This window comes from Sylvia atricapilla, chromosome Z, assembly GCF_009819655.1.
Source record: "Sylvia atricapilla isolate bSylAtr1 chromosome Z, bSylAtr1.pri, whole genome shotgun sequence".
Classification (NCBI taxonomy): Eukaryota; Metazoa; Chordata; class Aves; order Passeriformes; family Sylviidae; genus Sylvia; species Sylvia atricapilla.
Genome location: NC_089174.1, coordinates 78,022,849 through 78,045,731, shown reverse-complemented (window position 1 = coordinate 78,045,731; position 22,883 = coordinate 78,022,849). Strand labels below are relative to the sequence as shown.

Genomic DNA, 22,883 nt, shown 5'->3' with positions numbered 1-22,883 from the left:
ATTACCAATTCCCCAAATCCACATCATGTGGCAACAACTCCCCTTTGACTCCCAGCTTTTTTCCTCCTAGACATGTAGACAAAAGTAAACTCAGAGAGATCAGATGCATTATTGACTACCCTTTAAAAACTATATACAAGCCATTATGGCTGCTCTGCTTCTCTGCCTGTGACACATTAACTTGCACCTACCTTCACTGTCTCCTGTTTACAAAGCATTATATATCTGATAACCATGTGCATTAAAGTTTTAAGTCCTGCTTCCTCCTATTTAAATGTGTGGGGCTACAAATTAACAGTCAGGATGGAAGAGATTTTTTTAAGAATCCATTGGTATGTAATATGAAAAAAAACAAGTAAATCACTGCATTTCTAACAAATAGCACACACTGAAGGCAACAGGCAGAAGTAAGGAATATTCCCAAGAAGGATTCATTAGGGTGCCTTCTTACTGATTCACTTTGTTCTATTTAGTCTGTTGTGGCTACTTATGAGCTTCTCTTGTGTCATGCCAACCAAAGGCTTCAATCATCTCATCAGGGACATTTAACTTAAAATCACAGAAGTGCCTCCATGGACATCAGATCAGTCACATGAAAAAAAGCTAAGCAAGATGCATGCGGTGTTTGTTTGCTGAACAAAAGCCTAAAACTGAGCTGTAGCTGCAGTTTGCCTCTGGTTATAGAAACCAGCACACTTTACAGTATGAAAAGAGTATTTTAAAAATTCCCCGAGATTAAAAAAATAAAAAAAAGCAGTGAGTGACAACACAGAAACAACAAACTACTTTGTTTCAGGGCAGGATGGATCACATTTCATACACTCTTTTTAAATGGTAACAGAATATTAGGTGATAGCTACAGAAACTGCTCACAAGGAAAGGATTTTAACAGAGGTACTGAATGTCTAAATGCTGCACAGTAGCAACTGGGAATAAAAAGGAGCACTATTGCAACCAGCACACTTGCAACAGACTCCTCACACCTGCCAGTAGTATGAATACACACACTGACACAGGCACACCCTTCTTAACAACAGTGTTCAAAAAAATACTTACTCGTTGGTTCTATGGAAAAAAAATACAGAGGCACATAGGAACTGCAGCTGAATTTTTTTCAGCTAGGTCCATATCTTGTCTTCTAAATGCTCACTTCTGGGAAAACATCTTTTCTGGTAGGCACACTTGAAAAATTTACATGTATGATTTCACACTGGTATTTTTGACTACAATGCATGAGGATACACATAGTTTAGAATAACCTAGGAGACCTAAAATAAAATTTGAATGAAAGGAATAGTCTAGCAGTTGAGAAAGTAATTCTAGTTTTTCCATGTGCACTCTTCTACAACAAAGCCACCCCCTTCTTCCACTGCCTCTTCAAACTACAAAGGCTCAGAGCAGAACTATTCTGGGTTGCAAGGACCATGTGCCACAGAAACTATATCTGAAGAAGAACACCCCTTGAAAATAAAAACAATGGTAGTGCTCAGTGGAAAAATACAAAAACATAACACAAACTATTTTATAAAAACAGTGTTAAAGAAAATGAAACAAAAAGACCAAAAAAATCCCAGACGATCAAACAACCCAAAAAAGAAAAAAAAAAACCCACAAAAAACACCCCCACAAAAACTCAATCCCCCTGTATTCAGAGAAACTAAAATTTTAAGCATTTAAGAGATTCTCTTAGAATACACCGCTAAATTTGATGAATTTTTGTAGTTCAGACTTCGCCTCATTGTCACCCTCCACTTCAGCTTTAGGCTTATTCCTCAAAATATAAAGCTCAGTAAAATTATAGATCAGAGAAAAAATTAAATACCTGACATGCCAAATGCAAATTTTGTTCAAAAACCTGTAAACAAGGTTTTCATTGTACAACCAAAAACTCTGATTGGAATAAAGCCCTATCATGCTGTCTATATTAGAGAAGGCTGGTAAGAGCTCTGCACAGCTCAGAACACAGTTTACAGAAAACCTCTGACATCCAGAATGTGACATTACCACTATCCAGACTGAAGAGTTAAAAGTAATCTCTTTCACTTTAGTTTCAAAACAAGTTTCCTCATGTGAATTTCCTGGTGTTACTGTAAACTTCCGTGCCCTTTGCCCTCCTCTTCCCCACATTTACCTTTCTTCTGAGCCCGGAACATTTCCAGCTGTTTCTGCTGCTGCCTCCTTAGTGTATTAACAATAGCTATTGCTAGCCTCAGTGCTTCTCGTGGGTATCCATGAGATCGTAATGCATCCACCCTCGCACAGGCTGTAGGAACATGTTCTAAAACAGAAAAAATAACTGAAGAATAGCAATGTCTCCATAAATGCAATGGCCTGTTTTGCTAGGTTACTCAAAAGGGCTTTTCTGGTTCAATTTTTTTCTGTTTTGTTTTGTTTTGTTTTTAAAACTATGAAAGAGAGACTTAAAGGACTACTTCTGAGCCAACATTTCAAGGGAGCCTCTGCTCTTTTTTGACAGGCTTTTCACCCATCTCCCCACCACCTCTCCCCTCAAAATAATGCCACAGAAAATGAACAAAGCACCAAGTCATGGAAACATCTTTCCGGTTTAGCCACTTACCATGCCAGAGGGGCCACCCCTGAGAGTCAAAGAGCAAGTTTTCAGTGTCGTCATGGTAACAGTAGTTGGTGTACAGGTCACTGCTGATAATGTGCTGTAAGTGGCTGTCCTGCCAGTGCAGATCGCATGCCTCAATGGCTCGAGTAAACACTGTCCGATGTGGCCTGTTCGATGAATCTGTCATTTTTACAGGTTTAGAAAGCTGCATCAGCTTTTACTCATTCATACATGAATCAGCCATTCACAGTATTCCTGTCTTGTGCCTATTCACCAACCCCCAGCCAATGGCAGTCTGCCTTGCCCCCTCTCCACCAAGCAGCCCGGAGATGACATTTCACACCCTATTATTACCCAAGAGCTCGGTGTGCCAATCATCTTGCAGTCAGAGAGAGATCTAGAAACCAGCATGGCTGATGGCCTTTGCACAGAGAACTGCCAGAGGTGAAGTATATTCAACAGCATGTACAAACTACAAAGTATATGGCACTCAAGCATCCCCAGTGTCTCTCCTTAGATCGACAGCCGTCAGAAGGAAGGAGGGACAAGCTGCATAAAAATATCCTAGTTTTTCTTTCTGAGAAGTGACACTAACTTTAAGCACTTGTATAACTTTGTTGATCACGAATGTATACAAATACTATTAATAAAGTGAGGTCCTGAAGCCATGGGGGTGACATAATCCTCATTGGACATCTTCCTTCTCTAGTGACATCTATCAGTGTTCAGAAGCCACGTTAGAGTTATCAACACCCTGCCCAGGTTAGTCTGAATATGATAAGCAAGCAAAATACCTCCATAAGGAGTCATTTGCTGAATGAACTTATCTTCCTGGCTGTGAAATTTAATAATGAACCAATTTTTTTCTTTCACAGGTGATCTTGCAAGAAAAAGAAACAACAAAAAACTAAGAGCAGATCTGACACCTATCAAGCAATTTAAACTTTACTGCAACTGTATGCAACATGTATCATTACTGATGGTCTGAGGATTATCATTAGTTTACCTGCAAAAACACCCTGCACTTTGCCTAGTTATTGGAAGTCATCTTTGTTTGAATAGGACTGTACAAAGCTTCTGTCAGATCTAATAATCACATTTTAGATTAGAAAGCATGATATCAAGTACAAAAAGACACCTCCTCCAACATGGCAGCATTGCAGCTGCATCCTCCACACACCTAGTAATGCAGACAGCACATACAGAGCACATCCCACAGACAGATGATCTAAGTTTCTCACATACAAGTTTAATGGAGGTTAAACAGATCCCTCTTTAAACAGCTAGTAAGACTTTGTAACTGCCAACAAAATAAAAACCCCAATACCAGAAGGAATTATAGATTATAGTCAAGCAAAGAAACAATGGGCTTTTACACGACATACTTCAAGGACATCCAATTTTCATGCAACAATATTTAGAAACACCAAGTAAAGAGTCAGAAGACCTAACAAAACACAAATACTTGCTCTGAAAATGTTACAGCCTCAGTATAATAAAAAACCACCTATTCGTTTTTCTGCAAAGATAGTATTAGTACAACTGACTTTGGCTGGTCAGTCCTCAGCAAGAAAGTTACTTATCCCAGGAAAGAGTGTTGAATTCTGCATAGCTAGAGTGTGTAAGGTAGAAGTTATATTATATGTTGCAGTCAGTGTATATGTTTAGGCTCACCTTGGTTAGCATTTGCACCCTGAGGCAAAGCATTGGTTAAATTGGGCAGCTCATTTCCATGGTTTCCATCTTCCCAGGGACAAACATCCACATTGTTCCATTTTTTCAGCTGTTTTAGCCAACTGGACTTCTGCTCCAACTTGCAGTGAGGATTTAAGACTATACACATCCACAGAGCACCTGATTTTAAAAAAATTTCTAAATTATGTTTTCTATTAAAAATGCAGCAGCCAATGCCTAATTGCAAAATTCTACAGCATGTATTTTTTCTCCACTCAAAGGCTACACTGCTTGCTTCCCAGCTACGCTTAATACCACACAGACTGAATTCCTGACACAGGCACTTGGGGCTGGCGTGGCCAATCTGAAGCAACTGAAAGATGGTACCAAGCCAGCCTTCTCAATTAAAAGGCATTCGCAGGGCTTTTGTACTAGAAATCCAGAGCTCCCAGTGTATGGCTCATCGGAAAGGAACATCAGTCAAAATAAAAAAAAAATTCACATAAAACTACAGAAGTTACACTAACCACATTTTTCTTCTTAATTCTTGTATCAGAAGTGAATGTTGTTTTATATTAATGAGAACTATATATCTTTCAGCTTCGCATTACCGGAACCAAAGAAGTACATTAGTAAGACACGCATTTTATAAACATGTACTTTCACACTCAGAACACATCAGAAGTACTCATGTAACTCATTCCCAAACACATCTGGGTCTCAGATAACCAGTAAACAATAGTTTTGTGCAGTGTGATAGGACTAAGACATTTTTATTTTGATAATTTGCTTACTCTAGAAAGTTTGTTTTAAATTTTCTGTTTAGGGAGTTTTACGGGAAGGTTAATTTGTGCTGACATATCCCACATAGCACCACTTCAGAAACTGCTCCCTGAGACTACACAGCACAGCAGGATAAATGTATCTGGGTGTCTAGTGGCAATTTTGAAATGGAAAAGTTTTTCTCTAAATCAGCTGTCCCTTCACCAGCTTAAACTTTGACAGAAGCATGAAGACATCTCAAAGTACTTTTTAGCAACAGTTCACTTGCTCATTAAGAATGTGTCTTATACACTAAAAGAGATTGGGAGAATATGCTTAGACTACACAATGCTCATGACAGGCTGGAAAAAAACAAAGAATGAAAACACAGCTGGGTCTTCTAGGATAATACAAATTTCACATTCTGGGATTCTTCTGCTAACTAAAAATGCAAAATTGATACCCAGGACACATAGAATCACATCACATTCATTCCTAAAGTAACTCAGGTAGGTCACAGCAGAGCTAATGGAAACACAGTATGATTTTTAATGTTAAGCTTCCTGCTGTTCAAGACTAACATGTTAGGGGAAGCCATAAAAAAAAAATCTGAAAACCAAACCACAATATGGTATGTTACTATTCAGAACACCAGAGGGACACTGAACTACTGCAGTTTATTACTGCACAGTAGATAAAATACAGCAACTGTACTGCGTTCAGGAAAGTGTCTGAAACATGCCATGGTGGGGTGAATAAGGCCAATATCACTTATAAAACTTCTCTCAAAACCAAATAATATAATTTTCTTTAGACACACTTGCCAGCACACTTCACTCTCCAGAAGGAGTCAAATTACAACTGGTTCTTATTATTAAGCATCAATGATTCAGTACTGCCCAAGACATAATGACTACATTTCTTGCCATCTGGAAAAGAAAACACAAGATGCAGCACATTGGAAAGCTTTGGAGAACAGTTGTGGACTTCCTTATTTGTTTTCAAGATCAAGTAACACTTGAAGGCATTGCACTATACTTCTCGCATCTAACAAAAAAAACCACACCACCAAAACAAACAAACAAAAAAACACAAACAAAACAAATCCATCACACAAACCAAATAACCAACCAACAAACACTCCCCTCCTCAAAACCCCCAACAACCTACCAATGTAATACTTTGTAACCAGATTTTTTCAGACTGAAGCAAAAGCAAAGTGGAAGATTTTAAACCCATTCAGTAAGCATTTCAATCATCCATGAAGGCAGAAAACACACTACTGTGTTGCACCATGCCCTGACAGAGTAAGTAGCCTTTTTCTTTTCCTCCACATCTGAGAAACACTAGAGGCAAGAGAATCACCAGGCTCCGAAGGAAACTCCACCACACATGGTACCTCTGTGAGGCAGGAGAGGGCAAAGATAACCCAAAAGACCAAAATTCTTTAAAAAATCTGTGGTTTTATGTGGGAAACTATGGCAAGGCTAACTACATTGTTAGCAGTCTCTGAAATTGTAATTGTCTCTGGAACTAAGTCAATTTTCATGTAAAGAACGAGTGTATTTCCAATAACTCCCTCACAAACCACTTAAAATTTCAATAGAACCCACAACTGCACCCTGCTCACTATCACTTCAGAGAAAGCTGCATGCACATCTGAGATATCAAACAGCTTTGATAGTGGCTGATTCACTGCAGAAAGAAGACTGTGAGACAAAACTCCTCCACCAGAAGACGAAAAGGGAATAGAAAGAGCTCCTGCACTGCTACAAAGCCTACCACCTACAAGAAGGATGCATAATGCCAATGACCCTATACTCCTCAATTTGTTTGGATTTCTGGGTCTTTTTGGTTAGTTTGGGTTTTAGTGAAGGTAGGTGGTTTTGGTGCGATTTTTTTCCTTCTCCCTTCTCTCCCTTCCTGCCCCAAGCATGTGCATTTACCTCTATTCTTATTTCTTCCCACTTTTGCTCCCCAAACACTTTCCCTCTCCCTTGACATCTGCTGCATTCTGACTATTTGAATTCACTGATTCCTGCCCTGCTCCTTCCACTTCAAAGTCTGAGAAAAATGTTCACTTGTGCCTGGACTTTTTGACATGCCAATTGTCAGGAGCCTGGAGGATATTCTTATTTGACTCTGATGCTGCTCAGTGGAAGCCCCCTCAAGCTAGCCCTTAAATGTCACTACCAACCTGAAGGCCTATTCTAGTCTCAAACAAGAGAATCTCTATTTCTGCCTGATGGCTCCCACTTGGGGAAACTGCTGGTCATGTTTACCCTTTACTACAGATAAGGCCTATGGAAAAAATGAACGACAGCTACTAGTAATTTGCAAGAAAGGTATTGGAATCAATTTCCAGTGACTTCAGCCTAGAAACTGCTGTTGGCAACAGTTTATGCTCCAAAGAAATCAGAACACATTCCAAAATACATTCCTAGTGTTCTTAAGCTTACATGTTTGATGACATTTAATGTTACCAATGCAAACTACAATATGAACAAAAGTCTCATTAAATAGTAATTGTTTTTTAAAAACAGACACCAAAATCCCAGAGAAAGTATTTGTATTTATAGACTGCTTTCCTTTCTAACACAGCTCTCTCTCCTTCCTATCTCCTTTTCACCAGATTTTTTTTCATACTGGTTCTCAGCAAGCTGACATATCTTCCCCCCACCCCAAACTGCATGCCACTGAAACATAACTGAAGCTCTTGTTTAAATCTTTGGACTCTAACCTGTCTTTTCAATACAAAACTTCTCACTGCAGAGTGGCAAAACAATCACAATTCAATATATAAGAAATTTTCCCCAGAAAATAACTGCAAAATATGACATGTTGCAACTGCAATTTGATACTAATTTCACAACTGAAAGGGTATTAGAGCTGTCACACTACAGTGAGGAATTGCCTAATTTGATCCAACACTAATCTCCTGACCTGAAAAAAGGCAGCTTTGCCAAAACAGGCATTCAGTTCAGATACACCTCCTTTTGAAAATGCATAGTTATCATTCCTCTTTAGTGTTTGTTATACCATAAAAAAAAAAAAAAAAAAATTTACATGTAGGCTTTCCTAGGGGAATATCAGTACTTGTATGTTTCTCTGGAGACATCCATACCTTTGAATTTATGGACTAGAGAGGACAGCATGCATTTACATTGATCAGGATTTAAATACGCAAACTGAAAAACATTAAGAGCATTAAGTTGCTGTAAGTGTAGATGTAGTACAGAACAGTAGGATAACTACACATCCTACGTACACATGTATCCATGAAGCTAAAGGAAGTGCAAGGGATGTGTGTAGACTCTCCCAAGAGATTAAGCATTGCTCACTTTTCATAAACCTCATTATATTTTACTCTTGCCTCAGTAAATAGGAAGATGGTTATGGAAACAATTTTAGGGGGGTCCTAGGATACTGATCATTACTGAGGACCCAGCATACAGTTCTGTTCATCTCTTTGATTACACTCTACTTTCCTAAAAACTATCTTGTCAGGGCTGCTGTACAGCTGAGCTTGGGTCAGTATTTCCTCATTCACAACACCCACACAATCAATGGCTGAGCCTTGGCCTCTGCTTTGGAATTTTACATTTCATATACTTTAGATCAAACACTACATTTTCAAAATTAAAATATTCAAGAAACAGGTGCTGTAACATTTGTTGTCCCTTTCCATTAATGCACAACTTTATCTTAAAAAATAAGCTACAGGAGTAGCATTTGACCTTATCCAAAGAATAAGATAATCAAGACTATTCCCTTTGCCCAACAGACAAAACAGCTTCAGCACCTGCTGTGCACTTGCCACTGTGCCTCACTTGAGACTAATCAATTCTATTACAAAAGCATAATCTTCCAGTATTGAAAATGCCAGAAGAAAAAACAACACTAGCAGACAGAACTTATGAACACTTTGAAGTACAAGTGTCAGCAAAAGAGTTTAAAGTGTTTACATCTCTATTTTAAACATGTACCCACTTTCACTGGGACAGCCACTTGGAAACCTCAAAGAAGGTACTGTGTGGTGTTTATTGCTTCTGAATGAGATGGACAAGTGCCTTCAGAATAAGGCAAAGTGGCAAAGCCGCTTCCCCACTCCAGGCATGGAGAGATCTCCACCAGAACAATGCATAATCACAAGTCCCACAGGAGACTACTCCAATTAAACAGTTGCTTTTATAGAACAGTAAAGCCAGGCAAAGCGCTTCAGGACTGTTCCCTCTTCAATTAGAGCATCAAGGAAAACTACTCTCAGCACTCAGCTGCATCCAAGTTCCAATTTAATTCACAAAAATTCCTTAATGCATTCTGGTTTCAATGTTTAGCCTTTAGAAAAAAAGGTTTTCTACGGGTGCTGTGTTTGCTGAAGAAGAGTATTTAATTTTGCTCTAATTCATTCTGTTACTGAATTAAACTTTGATGTATTGGCCTTGACAAGCACTTCACACTGATTGTATTGTGTATGATAGTACAATCACTCCGCATGCATTTCACACTAGCTGGCTGATTAATGCAATAGATTATCTGCAGCACCAATTGCATGAGGGAATCACTGTCCTTCTGCAAGCTAACCTCCAGGCACACATTTCAGAGATGGGAAGCGTAAAATGGACAAAAAGGCCTTATTTCCTTAAGTTCCCCTTTCTTGCTGCATGCTGCTGCTACAAGGGTTAAAGGCACATGTCCATTTGGCAGAAACAGGTATTTACGTATTGAGATTGTATTCAAAGCTATCGGCAAACACAAGGTCTGATTTCTGTGTCAAGCGACTACAAGCCTCTGCTTTCTCTCTCTATATTTTTGACTTTTAGCACAATGGAATAAGGAACTAACCACACACATCTGACATTTTGCATGAGCCTGTTGTTTTGGGTTATGACCTTTCGAGTATGCTTTAAAAATTCCTACATCTTTGCAGACACTCTGCCATTTCACCACAGGGTTTCAAAGGTTTTCAGGAACAGCAATTTGCTTGAAAGCTGCAGTTTACAGTGTGTCAGTCGACTATGATCTCCCCAAGAGAACATTAAGGATCAGTCACATTAGATACCCCTCTATGCATGTGCAGTAGTCTATAACCTAACCACCACAGCAAGACAGGAGCTATTCGTCTAAAAAGCTAAAGGGAAGTATAAAGAATCTGCAAATGAACTTCACTAATTAACTTCCCTCATACTTAGAAAACTATTTAATCATTTGTTTAGCATCAATCAACTGACAGCAAAAGCACTGCTAATACTAACATATATAATACAGAAATAGTCCTTTATCTTAATATAACTCTTCACAATTTTAACTAGTTGCCAATACTTAAAGGCAGGTGGTGAACACAAAGTATACTCCTGACCAAAATAATGATCAGATATTTTACCACTTACTTTATCTAGCAATATACTCTCAGTAGTCAGAGTCTATCTTCAGATACTTCAAGAATTTCAATAGGAAAGTCAATGTGACTATAACTAAAAATGCATTAAGCTACTTCCATATAAATTATCCTTGAGATGAATGAATTCCTCTCACAGTTAATTTTTTTAGGAAGAGGCAAAACAGGAGATGTTTGTCCAACAAAACAAGCTATTAATAAAACAGCGAGATGAAAATACCTCTCCTTTACAAAAAAGACCCCAAAAACGGAGCAAGTGCAAACACTCCCTTGCACACTGGGAATTACAACTGCCACAACTATTCTCACAGAATGTCAATAATGCACTGTAACTGACCAAAGGAATACATTCCGATTGTTTAGTTTGAATTCCTTCCTACGCTTTTGTTTCCCAAGTCACTTTTATCTTCCAGTCCAAATGTGATTGCTGAGTTTTTACAAAAACAGCATTCAATTTTAACTTCCTATACAAGAATCTAGCACAGCACCTGGCTAGACAGTTTACTGACCACCTCTACAATTCAAAATTCTAAGCTTATTTCTAGCTTTTTAGTTAAATTTCTCCAGCTCCAATAACAATTTTTAGCTACCTTTTGTGGATTTAGAAGAAACCATTCCCTATACAATTTTTAGTCTATGTAATAGATAAATTATAAAGGATTTCCTTTGCCTTGATTTGACACACCCAAGCAGATTGATATTCTTGCACCACTCACTTCCAGTTTTTGAGGATTTTTTCCAGTATTCATTCAAGATAAATAAATAAATAAATAAGAAAATAGCACAAGGCTAGATGGCTGACCCATAGGTAAATCTCAGAAATTAGTGAATACTCAGTAATTCCTCCCCATGAATCTATCACATCTCTCTAGCTCTGATATTTACTAGAAGTGGCACCGGAAAATTAAATGGCAGGCAAATGTTACTAAAGTATGAAAAATAAAAAGTGTGAGGAAGGAAAAAATAACACCAAGTACCAGACCATCTTATAGTAAAACTCTCCTTAATCCATACAGACATGATTCCACAGTTAGGGCTGCAATGAACTGTGCACTAGATTCAATACATAACATTTTTTAGGACATTTATAAGTAAATTGGTTCAACAACACAGGAATAAAAACCACAACTGCTTAAATGTCGGTATTTAGAAAAAATCTGATGTACTTTCCATCCAACTGAACAGAATGGAAATGCAACTTTGTGTATGACATTAAAAATAAACCCCTCAAGCTACACTTACACAATAAAGGTAATTACTGTGACCATTATTTCTGAAATCTGATAAATGCCACAGGATTAGCTCAGTTGGATAGAGCATGGTGCTAATAACACAAGGTTGTGAGTTTGATCCCCATATGGGCCATTCACTTATGAGCTGGATTCAGTGATACTTCTGGGTCCTTTCCAACTCAGAATATTCTGTGAAATTACCTAAAAAACCCATTTTTACTGTCAGACTCTGGCCTCACACACTCCCCTCCACATTGCAAATACTATTGCAGCAATGTCAGTAGTGGAGCAAGAAGGAAATGATCCCCAGAGAAGGTGGACCAAATCCATCTTTTGCCTGGCTTGATTCACTGAGGAAATGAAGGTGACAGCATCAACCCTGACACTGTAGGGCCACAACAGCAATTTAAGTTGTCATCCATAACTCAGCTCTTAAAACAGCTAAACTGTCTTGTCATGCTAATTCTGACCTACTGTTAATTTAGCACCTCCAACAACAGAAATCATTCAAAGACACTGACATAAATTAACAGCTTGTTCTGTGAAAAAGCAGGTGTAGCCTTAAGTGCATGACCTGAGCGTACATGTTTCATAAGACCATGACAGCTGAGATTAAACAATATTACTGTTACCACTACCTAAGCAAAGACAGGATATGATACAGTTTAAGATACAAATATGTGTAAGATACCACTCTACCTAGAAAGTCCCACGATGAAAGACAAAGGGAAATGGCGCATCCAACCTTCTTTCAAACACAGCACTTCCTATAGATTTTATTTCAAAGCTAGAAATGCCCTAATGTCCTGACTGACTAATCTATACCTAGAAATTTGAAGTTAACTTTATTTTTTACAAGTGCAGGGCATGGGTACTTTCTTTAGCTTTAAGGCAATACATGATGCAATTATAAGTGGAGATATTCAACAGTATAAAAACAATTTGCATATAAACTTCGCAGTCAAATTTCAAACTTAAGAGTCTTGCTGTACTGTTCTATAATGATTTATTAAAAATATGGTTATTGCTCTAATACAAATATCCAACTATGACGGACAAAGACTCTCTAACAGTTTGGAGTTAGAAAGTGTATGTTTATCACGACGCCGGGCAGCGTGCAGGATACCTCCCAAACACACACGTGCAATTTATAGATGCTCACAGGGTCGTTTATGTACAGGAGTATTGAATACCCCAAACACAAATGCATATTCATAACTCTGGTCCGTCCCATTTCCTGCTTCATATGGTAATTAGCCAAAAAGCAATTAAGCATGCATAGTTTGTTCTTTGAAATGGGTTGGTGGTCCTTCTTATGGGGTGGGGTCTCAAAACGATAAAGTAAGACGGGTCTTCCTCACTTTGACTTTTTAACCTTTTAGTGTTGGTGACACCTGGATCCTATTTTCTCAAGACTATCTGATTTATGATCACATTGTATTCTTGGAGTCTATTGATTAAGTTGACAGGCCCTCTGATTTATCAGTTCCTTAAACCTGGCTTCTCTTAACAAAGGGAAGTTTACCTCAACAATATCTACTTAACAAAGGGAAATTTACCTCAGCAATATCTAGTTTAACTAAAGACCTTAATTCTTCAAAATTAATGTCTCAATAAAAACCATAAAATACAGAGAAAAGTGAATGTCACTACTACATGGCTGACCCTGGAAAGGGATTGCATGAAGTATGCAGGTCCAGAAAAATGGTACGAGAGCACCAAAACTGTAATGAATGCTGAACTTTATCCATTCTTTTTCACGGCAGCCCTGGAGTAATCATCAAATCTGGCACTAGGAAGGAATTTCTCTGGGGGCATCCTGGCAACAACCGAAGCTGTTTCTGTCCTTTTCCCCCTCCACTTAAGCACTAAGCACAGATAATCTGTTCAGAACAGCTGGCATGTCCCATTCATACAAGTTTGTCTCTAAAAGCAAAGGGAAGGAATGCCGGAGACACAAATATAGACGGAAAATACCTTCATTCAGTTAAGGTTAGAAGAATCTAACTTGCTGTTTTCTAGAGATGATTATAAATTTTTATCAAGAAAAATTCAGAGTCATTTCCAAATTAAAAAAAAAAAAAAAGAAGATATTATTTAATACTTGATCATTAGTTTGCTCATAGCAAAATGGTAATTAATTCTCTCTTGATTAGTCTATAATGATTCCTTTCCCAACCTCAACATTTAGAATTAAGCTTTAGATGAGGAGCAAAGTGTTACTAATAAAGGCCCAGGCATGATCCATCAGGAAATACACTGTACTACTTCTCTGTATCACATGACCTTGTAAAATGGTATCTCAGTTTGACTTTCAACACAAAACTGTATCACTCTAATCCAGAAAATGGTCAAAATACCAGTAAGTATGAAATCAAAACAAACTATCAGCCTGACCCAGCATTAAAAAGTGGTATACAACCAAGCAAAGTACTAGTGAAAACCCACTAAGACATTTACAACTACTACAGCAAAGTCATGTTACCCACTCAAGAAATTCCTTTATACCAATAGTCCATTTAACATGCTAGTATATATTTAGTACATAACAGAAAGGACTATATGAAGAGCTGGGAAGAGCTTTATCACATGAATGAGGATCGCTTCAAAACCGTAAGAGGTCCCTACACTTAGAAACTTTAGATTCCAATGGGTGGTTGAGGTAGAGAGGAGCTTATGCATTAAAATGTAGAAGGCAAAGAGCGTAAACAGTACCATTTAAGTTCTCCTCAACATCATTAAATAAGAGACACAGATCAGCATGAAGCAAAACCAGAACACATTCACAAATTCTATTCACTGCCCTGCGTTGCTAAGGACCTCTTTGGACACAACCTCTTTCCCCATGACAAAGTCAACATATTTTTACTTCACAAAAAACTAATCCTTGACTTAAAAAACAACTTTCCTCCCACTTTAGGAGTTCTTAAATATCAAAACTGAGGAAATCTACTAGAAATGTTTGTTCTGCAACATGCAAACTACACAAAGTTTCTTCACCACGAAGACAGGCAATAGGATAATGAAGACATTGAAAATGATAGTTCACAGAAAAAAAAATCTGATTCTGTAATCTATGGAAGTGTTGACAAGGTGTTGGGCTCCATCACTCCATCAAGTTGTAGATACTAGTCTAAGATTCTACTTGACTGCTTTCATCAGATTAAGCATCTGGGATTTAATTTAAGAGTTTCAGCTTTATTAAGCTGTCACAAGAGCAGCCCTACTTTGATAACAGTAGCTGCTCCAATTATGGCCTGGTTTAAGGTTGACAAGTATAATGATTCATTCATGGCACATGAAGCAATAAAAAGTTGTTTTACATCACAGCTTTAAAAGTGTGGGCATTTTTTTCATTTAATTTGTCACTTATCTTTCGCTAAGAGGACTGTTAAATTGCAGTAAGAGGCAAATGGGGCTTTTAGTTTAAATACAATTCCCATATTTGAATGATCAGTAATGGCACAGTGTTCCAGTGTGAACACTATTGTTTCACAGTGGGCCCTGATGGTGACATGTGACATTTGTATTCAGGTCTGGTATTATCCATGTGGCTAAAGGGCTTCCAATTTCATTTCACAGCCAGAACCCTGCAGAAAACACCAATTAACTTGCAGATCCCATTTGCCCACAAAACAGTCTCTTCCCAGTTGCTGGCATCTGGCAGTGCTCAACATGTAATTCCAAAGCAGTGCCTCACAGCCATTACAATTCCTGGGCTGGGGTACAAAGTCAATTTCCCCCACTTTTTTAGGGAATTTTTTTCATTTTTGACGAGAACAAGCAACTTTTACTTCATTTTTCATTTCATCATTTTCATTTTACTTCATTTTTCATTACTCATCTACTAAGATTACACAGTGCATTTTTTTTTCCTCTAGAATAGAAAGCAAACTGACCTTTCCTTCAAATCAGAGATCTCAGCTCAACAGGCATCAGCAGCTATTTACTGTGCATTTCCATCTCCATACCCCATTTTACCAATGCAATTTAATTAAAAGGCAAACCAAGAGGCTTCAGATAATTAATCATTATGACATCTCAAACTCTTCAACCACAGCCACCATGAGTCAAACGCCTAAAGATCAGCATGTGAAATTTATGTACTGGGATACTATTTAAACACCAACATGAAGAATTCCAACTCTGCTTTAAACTCTGCTAAGTGGAATTCATGTATTACTGTGGCAAGTTGGAAGTGACTCCCGGTGCATCACTGAAATTGCATCTAAATTCTCCTAGTTTGAGAAGCATCGAGCAAGCCTTAGAGATATGACCCATAACTTTTCCAATAGTATTCCTCTGACATTCTGTAAGTAGCATATATCTTATTCCATTCTTTGATGAATCAGGGGGATTCTGCTAGAACAGGGGAATCTGCTAGAAAGTTACTATCTTCTTACTACCTATCTAGAAGTTTTAAAAAACAACTGCCTAGTTATATGGAAAGCTTTTTTGTAACATGATGCTTTTGGATTGTGAGTTACTTGAGAAATTAGGACTTTGTACTAAAAACTTGCCAGATTCATACTTAGACCTAAAGTGTTTTATTTGAGGGTCTTGAGAGGAGGTTTCAGTGGTTTAATTTTTATGGGGGGTTTTCATTTTTATTTTAGGTGTGTGGGGTTTTGCTGCTATTGTTTTTAAATCAGCACCTTCAAACATTCAAACCCAATCTGACTTCTACTGAAATCAGCAATTTACCACAAACTTGAACAAGAGCAGTGATCAAAGCTCAGTGCGTCCTTCCAGTACCCTTGCCAATACCCAATGCCAGGCAGGAAGGATCACTTAAACTCTAGCGAAAGGCTCAAATGACCCAGGCAGAGAGCAAAGCTGAAGTTATTTAAGTATGCTCAAAAGTCTATGCCAAGATGGAACTGACAAAGTGGCCATATGCCTAGCAGTTGGCAGACAGCATACCAAGGCAAGCAAGAGAGACTTTATTCAGCAGAGTCTATATTTACTAACTTTTTATGCCCTAAAATTCTCCCTAACTACAACAAATTGCTACCTTCCTGTGACACAAATGAGATTATAGCTAAAAGATTTTTTTAAAAGACATACATATACGCCTCTCCCAGATTACTCTGAACAGGTAATAAAAACATTAATAACACAGAGGCCTGTGTCTCACTTCCTCCATTGATATTTTGGTTCTCTGACACCCTAGAAGATAACAAGCTATTTTGTGACACAGTGATAGCACGATTCCTTTAAACTCAGAGTCTGAGTTACTTCTTCTACTAGAACAGATCATGTGTTGCTGGAGCCACCCTGCTTTTCCCTTTGTAGTCTGCTATTGTAACTCTGGTCTCCCTTAAAATCTATTTGAACTTTTCCCTACATTCACACTTTTTTTTTTTGAGATGCAAGTTTCACATGGAAAAAGCGACGTTTAATATGAAAACAGGGGAACTCAAGTAAAGTAAGATCCTAGCAAAAACACTGCAGAAGCTTGTATGCTTCACATCAGGTAGAAGTTAATCTGGAGGGAATCACACAATTAACAGCATTTTGGAGGGAACTTGCTATGCACCAGTGGAAGCAACCAAGGAATCCTATCAGATGGGAGAAGAAATAGAGAGTTTAAAAACACAAACCCTATCTGGAGATGGAAGAATCAAGTTAAGTTCTACCCTTTGCCTACTGCCCACCTGGTGTGACTGAAATGCCTTTGAAACTGAAACCATGGCAGAAGATCAACTTATTTTCATATTCTTAAGAGGTGTCAGAGTAGCTCAAGACTGAAACCATGTGGTCTGCTTCAGACTGCAAATATAGCAGCTCAGGTAGTGGAAAGCGTGCTTTTTGGGAGTGACATCTAGAATTCTGATTAAATCAGTTAATCCAATCAATTAATCCAAAAGTATTTGTTATTTGATGCTGCAGGCAGATAGATTCCACCTCCTCTACCTTCAGGCAGGTGCTATCAAGAAAATGATGTTTATACAAGACTGATGAAACAAGAGGAGCCGCTACAAAAATTTTAAAAAAAACTTTTTTGTTTATTGACAGCACGCGGCAAGACTGCTACAGGTAACAGATGGAGAACACATTTCTGCCTCTCCCACTACCTACCAACTCAACCCACATGAGCAACAAAGCATGAGACCACCCAGTTTTCAGTATGGTGGGATACAATCTTGTTCCATGCATGTTCAGCTAGGCACGTGCCTTGCTAGGCAAAACCCGTTATTTCTGGCAAAAACAAGACAAGGGATCATAAAAATGGTTGTCAAACTTGCAGTTGTTTCCAGACTCCAAAAGACCTTTGCCTGCTAAAGTATTAAGCATTTTGATCATAGAAGTCTGTAATCTCAACTAGATAGTTAGCAGTTTATTAGCCTAGTGCTTCAATTAGAGTGAACATAATTTTTGCTGTACAGGCTATATACAGGCTTATCTCACCAGTTAGTATGTGATTCAATCACGGTAATTTTTGACCACTAGGAGTGCAAAAGTTAAGTTTTGCATTTGACACTTCTTTTCTAAATGAAGCCTGTTACTCTTACTTGGATTTTATTTAATCTAGCTTGATTTTTGACCTTGAAATTACATTAGGAGCATTATGATATTTGCTCCCTTCTTTGCATTACTTACATAATGTCTCATACGACATAATCTGCAAACTTTTGCTTGTTTGTTATTAAATGTTTATGTTTACTGCCACGTAAGTCAGGCACAGCCATATTGACGAGAACATATCAAAACAGACTTCTTTAAGTCTAGACTTGCAATGTCTTTCTAGAATGAGAACAGAGGTTTCTACTCCAAGTTCCATTAATCACAAGGCAATGCCATTTAGGCCATGTATGTCTTCAGCTTGCTCTAGAAAGCCTCTAGGATATCTGTAGTAAGGTTTGGGGTGCTCAGACAGACACTCATATACTCAGTGAATTACCTTTCAGAGGAATTAATTAGATTCACCACTACATTTTAAATAATTCAGGTTGTCTTAAATTTTCCACACACTTTCATATCTACTAGTTAGTAGTTTGTTACAGTACTTTATATCTAGGAAAGCAATGTTTGTGGTTACTTGATATCTTTCCTCCCACCTCACCATCTTTAAATACTGTTCACATTCACATTCAAGTTTTATTGGTTCTGCCTTCAGATAACACCCAGTATCAATACAGGTTGATGCTGGGAGGGATTTAGAGCAGCCCTGCCATGAAGTACTCAGTTGTACTAGTGGATGAGAGGCTGGACATGCCCCAGCCATGGCACTGACAGCCCAGAGAGCCAAACGTGTCCTGGGCTGCATCCAGAGCAGTGTGGGCAGCAGGGCCAGGGAGGGGATTGTGCCCCTCTGCTCTGCTAAGAGCCCACCTGCAGGGCTGCATCAGCTCTGGGCACCCGGCACAGGAAGGACATGGACTGCCATTGGAGGAGGTCCAGAGAACAGCCACAGAGATGACCAGAGGGATGGAGCACCAGTCATACAGGGAAAGGCTGAGAGAGTTTGGGTTTACCCAGCCTGAGGAAGAGAAGGCTCAAGGGTGACCTTAGAGCACCTTCTAGTACCTAAAGGGGACCTATTGGAAGGCTGAAGATGGACTTTTTACAAGGCGTGTAGTGATCAGACTAAGGGGAATGGATTTACACTGAAAGCTGGAAGGTTTAGATTAAGTTTTAGGAAAGAAATTCTTTCCTGTGAGGATGGTGAGGCACTGGAACTGTCTGCCCAGAGCAGTTGTGGATGCCCCCATTCTTTGAAGTGTTTCAAAGCCAGGTTGGATGAAGCTCTGAGTAAACTGGTGTAGTGAAAATTACACCTGCCCTTGGCAGGGGACCTGGAACTAGATGATGTCTAAGGTCCTTTCCGACCCAAACCATTTTATGATTCTATGATGAAATTCTTATAGATTTAAAAAAATTCTGAAGTAGTAGTTCAAAATTATATTAGTGCATTACTGAACACTTTACAGGCAAGTGTCCTGAGACCTCATCAGTTCAAATATTCCTTTCCCATTTCAGCCTGTGTTATTCTCTTAATTGAACAACGAAGTCATGTATCAAGTAACCTTTCCTGTAAAGCAATGTTAATTGTTAGTCCTCTGTATTTCATCTCCTTTCTTGCTTAGTAATTGACTTCTGTAATTGTGAATCAGTTTCTTCCTCGACCTTTCCAGCTTAGCACTAAGGGCTTATATATTTCACCTCAGCTGTGTAGCTACATTTCCACTTTTTGCTTTATTCCTTCTAGATTATCTCGTACTTAAAAAGTGTTGAAATTTTACCTCTTTTACACCATGTTCCCTCTCCTTCAACTTCAACTGTCCCATGCTGCAGATCAGAAATTTGATTTCACCCAAACTTAACTGAATAAAGAAAACTGCAGAAAACTCTTATCTGCTTAGCCTAGAACCAGAATACAAGTTTCTCAACTCCAAATATGTAATTGTTTATTCATTATACATATGAACACCTAAATGAGTCTGTGAATTTACCCAGTTCATCCCAGAGCTGCCTATACTTGTCAGTCATTGTAGTTCCTTGTTGTCTCCAAAGCGACAGGCGAGGGTCAGCCATGAACTGTTCTGTTATCAACGTCAACATGCGAGCTCCGTTTGAATCTCTCATTTTTAGCATCTCTCGCACCTAGGAAACGAGTCTTTTAATAGAAAGTTGAAAAAAGCAAAGAAATCGCAGTACATACAATATGCTGCAGTGTTAAATATTCCCCTTCTGTTAAGCTAGAAATGCAATTTATATGTGTGACAGGAATTTTTTAAGCAGAAAAAACAGTCTGCCTTCCCAAATTTTAACAAGATTTTGGGTTTAGTATCCAATTGCAGTTCTCCAGAGAATTTTTCCACAAGCAATCCACACGTGTACTATACAAAGGTTTTCCAACATTTTGTGGGTGGGAAGAAAGAAGAGAACAGCAAAGCTGTAGATGCTAGGTGCTTGAAATGTTAGTTCATATCCTTACACTGATCAAGACACATCAGATTGTAGTCCACTGCTGTATAACTCATTATCAAGTTGTCATTGTATTCCCAAGGCTTTGTGTTATTTTAGAACAGCAGAATCTAGAACTTTGAGTAAGATGTAAGCAAGTACAGACTGGCTTGGAGAACAGGGGAGGGAAAAAATGTTCAGAGTACTCAACACACCTTTGCAAAAAGCAAATTGAGCTGCTTCCCTGATCCGTGGTATCCACCCTGGGAAAGGAAGAGTTTAACCTGTTCTTGGACTTGTTCCTCATCCAAATGCCAGCAATTTTCATCATCTATGCTAGCACCTGCTGTTGGGTCAGGAGCACCTGCAAACAGCAAGAAAAGAAATCATTATATTCTGTATGAAGAAGACAGGTTTTTTGAGTCCAGGGGAGAGGACTCTTGCAGAGGCTTTTGGATTTGTGTCTTCTCCTGTTTTGGATGCCTTGATTTTAATCTAAACAGTAATTAAAAAAGACTTAAATTTCTCCTCAGTAGTCTTAAGCACTCAGAAAGTATACCTATGAAAAGGTATTTCAATAAATTTCTCTTCTTTAACAAAACATGAGAATCAAGGTGAGGGTTTTTCTTCCCATCTCAGCAGCTACACTAGAATGATTTTACATGGAAAATCAAGACTTTGAATTATATTTCTACCACTGTGATGTTAAAACCACTCTCCCCAAAACACCTGGGTAATTCCTGTACCTTCAGCAATCTTGCTCAGGTTTAAGTGACTGCTAGTGAGCGCTGCTATTGATGAACATGAGGAGAATCATCACCTTGGTGTCTCTGAGCTGTGATGGCTCTGAAAAGCTAAACAAAGAGTAAAAAAAAAAATCCCCAAACAAATCCAAAGTCTTGAAGCACAAAAGGCATTTCCATCATAAGTAAGAACTAAAGATACTTAAGGCTATGGTGCTTTCAAAGCATCTTAACATAGGCAATGTCATCTGCACAGAGTCAATTTAGAGCAACTCTACTTGAATTAGCCCAGTGCCAACTGAAATTACTAGATTCACATCTGGCAGCACTTTGGAGACAGACTGCTGTAATGGCAGCTTTTGTAGATAAGACCAGTGACTTTCTCTCTCTTAAAGAATGACAAAATTAACTAACACAAGTTCTTGCACCATCTAATAAACTATATTTTTCTGACAAACCCTGCACCACCACTGGACGTTTTTTAAAAGGTCTTCAAACTGAACAGGCTGAAAAGTACTTACCTAGAGTGTTGGACTCAGCTCAAGGTAGGGCATCACCATACCAGATATAAGCTATTTTAAGTATGGCTGAGACTCAAGTTGACTTAACGTTTTTATTTTGGACGTATCACAAATGCATCATTTCTATCTTTATTATGTTTTGCAAAGATGTTATAGAAATTGAATCACACTACACAATCTCTCTCTTTGAAATCTGTGTCCATGTTACCTCTGTAGAAATAAAGAGAATACTGCCAGTAATGCCTTAAGTTTTAGCTTTCATATTTTCCAGATTCTGTACTGCAGTGGTATATAACTCTGAACGCCATATAAAGTGTTAGCAAGTTCTCTTCACAGGGTAGTCAGACAAAACCATCCTTTTCCAGCCTGACAACCAAGGACACCTTTGCAGCTTCAGGCCCAAAAAGTATGAACAACAGCAAACTGAGGAGAGCAATCTGGGAGGATGGGACTCCATAACCTGAAGCTGTGATTGGACAATTAATCCAAATAATAGACTAAAACTTATAAAAATGTGAAAACACATGACCTATCTGCCTATCTGACCTATCTTGGATGTAGCCAGGGCTGGGCTCTTCTACTGCCCAAAGTGTATCTTTTGAAGGCCGATTTAATAAATACCTACTTTATTCCTTTAACTCTGTCTAGCCTCTCCTCTAGGTGGCCTCTCAAGGCATCACCAGGGAAGGAAAACAGAACAGCTACAACTTTGTGATGTATGGGAAAAAGCCCATCGATTCTATTGATTCAAGCCTGTGTTTCACAACTGCAGCTCTGCCATGAAGGTGAAGCTTTTAAGTGGTCACAGGAAATGATGAACTGTTTATGAATGAAAATAGAAGATTAAGAGGGTCAAGGGATGTCTTATCTACAAACTGCTAAGACAGAAACAAAAAGATGGTCCAGCTCAGCAACATCCTAAACTACCTCCAATTTCAGAGCCTAACGCTGGGAACACTGCATTGCTGTGTACATACACACCTCCATGTTTAATTAATAAGAAACTGTGTCTTTGCAAGTGAGAATAAACTCCCCTGCCTTCCACAGGAACACAACAGTGTCTCAGAA

At 38.5% G+C, this 22,883-nt stretch overlaps 1 protein-coding gene across 1 annotated transcript in view; it reads right to left on the bottom strand.

Moving 5' to 3' along the window:
- The window catches only part of ZSWIM6 (zinc finger SWIM-type containing 6), a 109,046-nt gene that overhangs the window by 18,926 nt on the left and 67,237 nt on the right, over positions 1–22,883 (bottom strand). The window contains exons 3-7 of the mRNA XM_066339907.1: positions 20,767–20,915; positions 20,098–20,248; positions 4,250–4,429; positions 2,579–2,755; positions 2,132–2,278 (exon numbers count right to left, since the gene is read on the bottom strand). Of these exons, the coding sequence (XP_066196004.1) occupies positions 2,132–2,278; positions 2,579–2,755; positions 4,250–4,429; positions 20,098–20,248; positions 20,767–20,915 (804 nt within the window). The remainder of the gene's footprint in view (positions 1–2,131; positions 2,279–2,578; positions 2,756–4,249; positions 4,430–20,097; positions 20,249–20,766; positions 20,916–22,883) is intronic.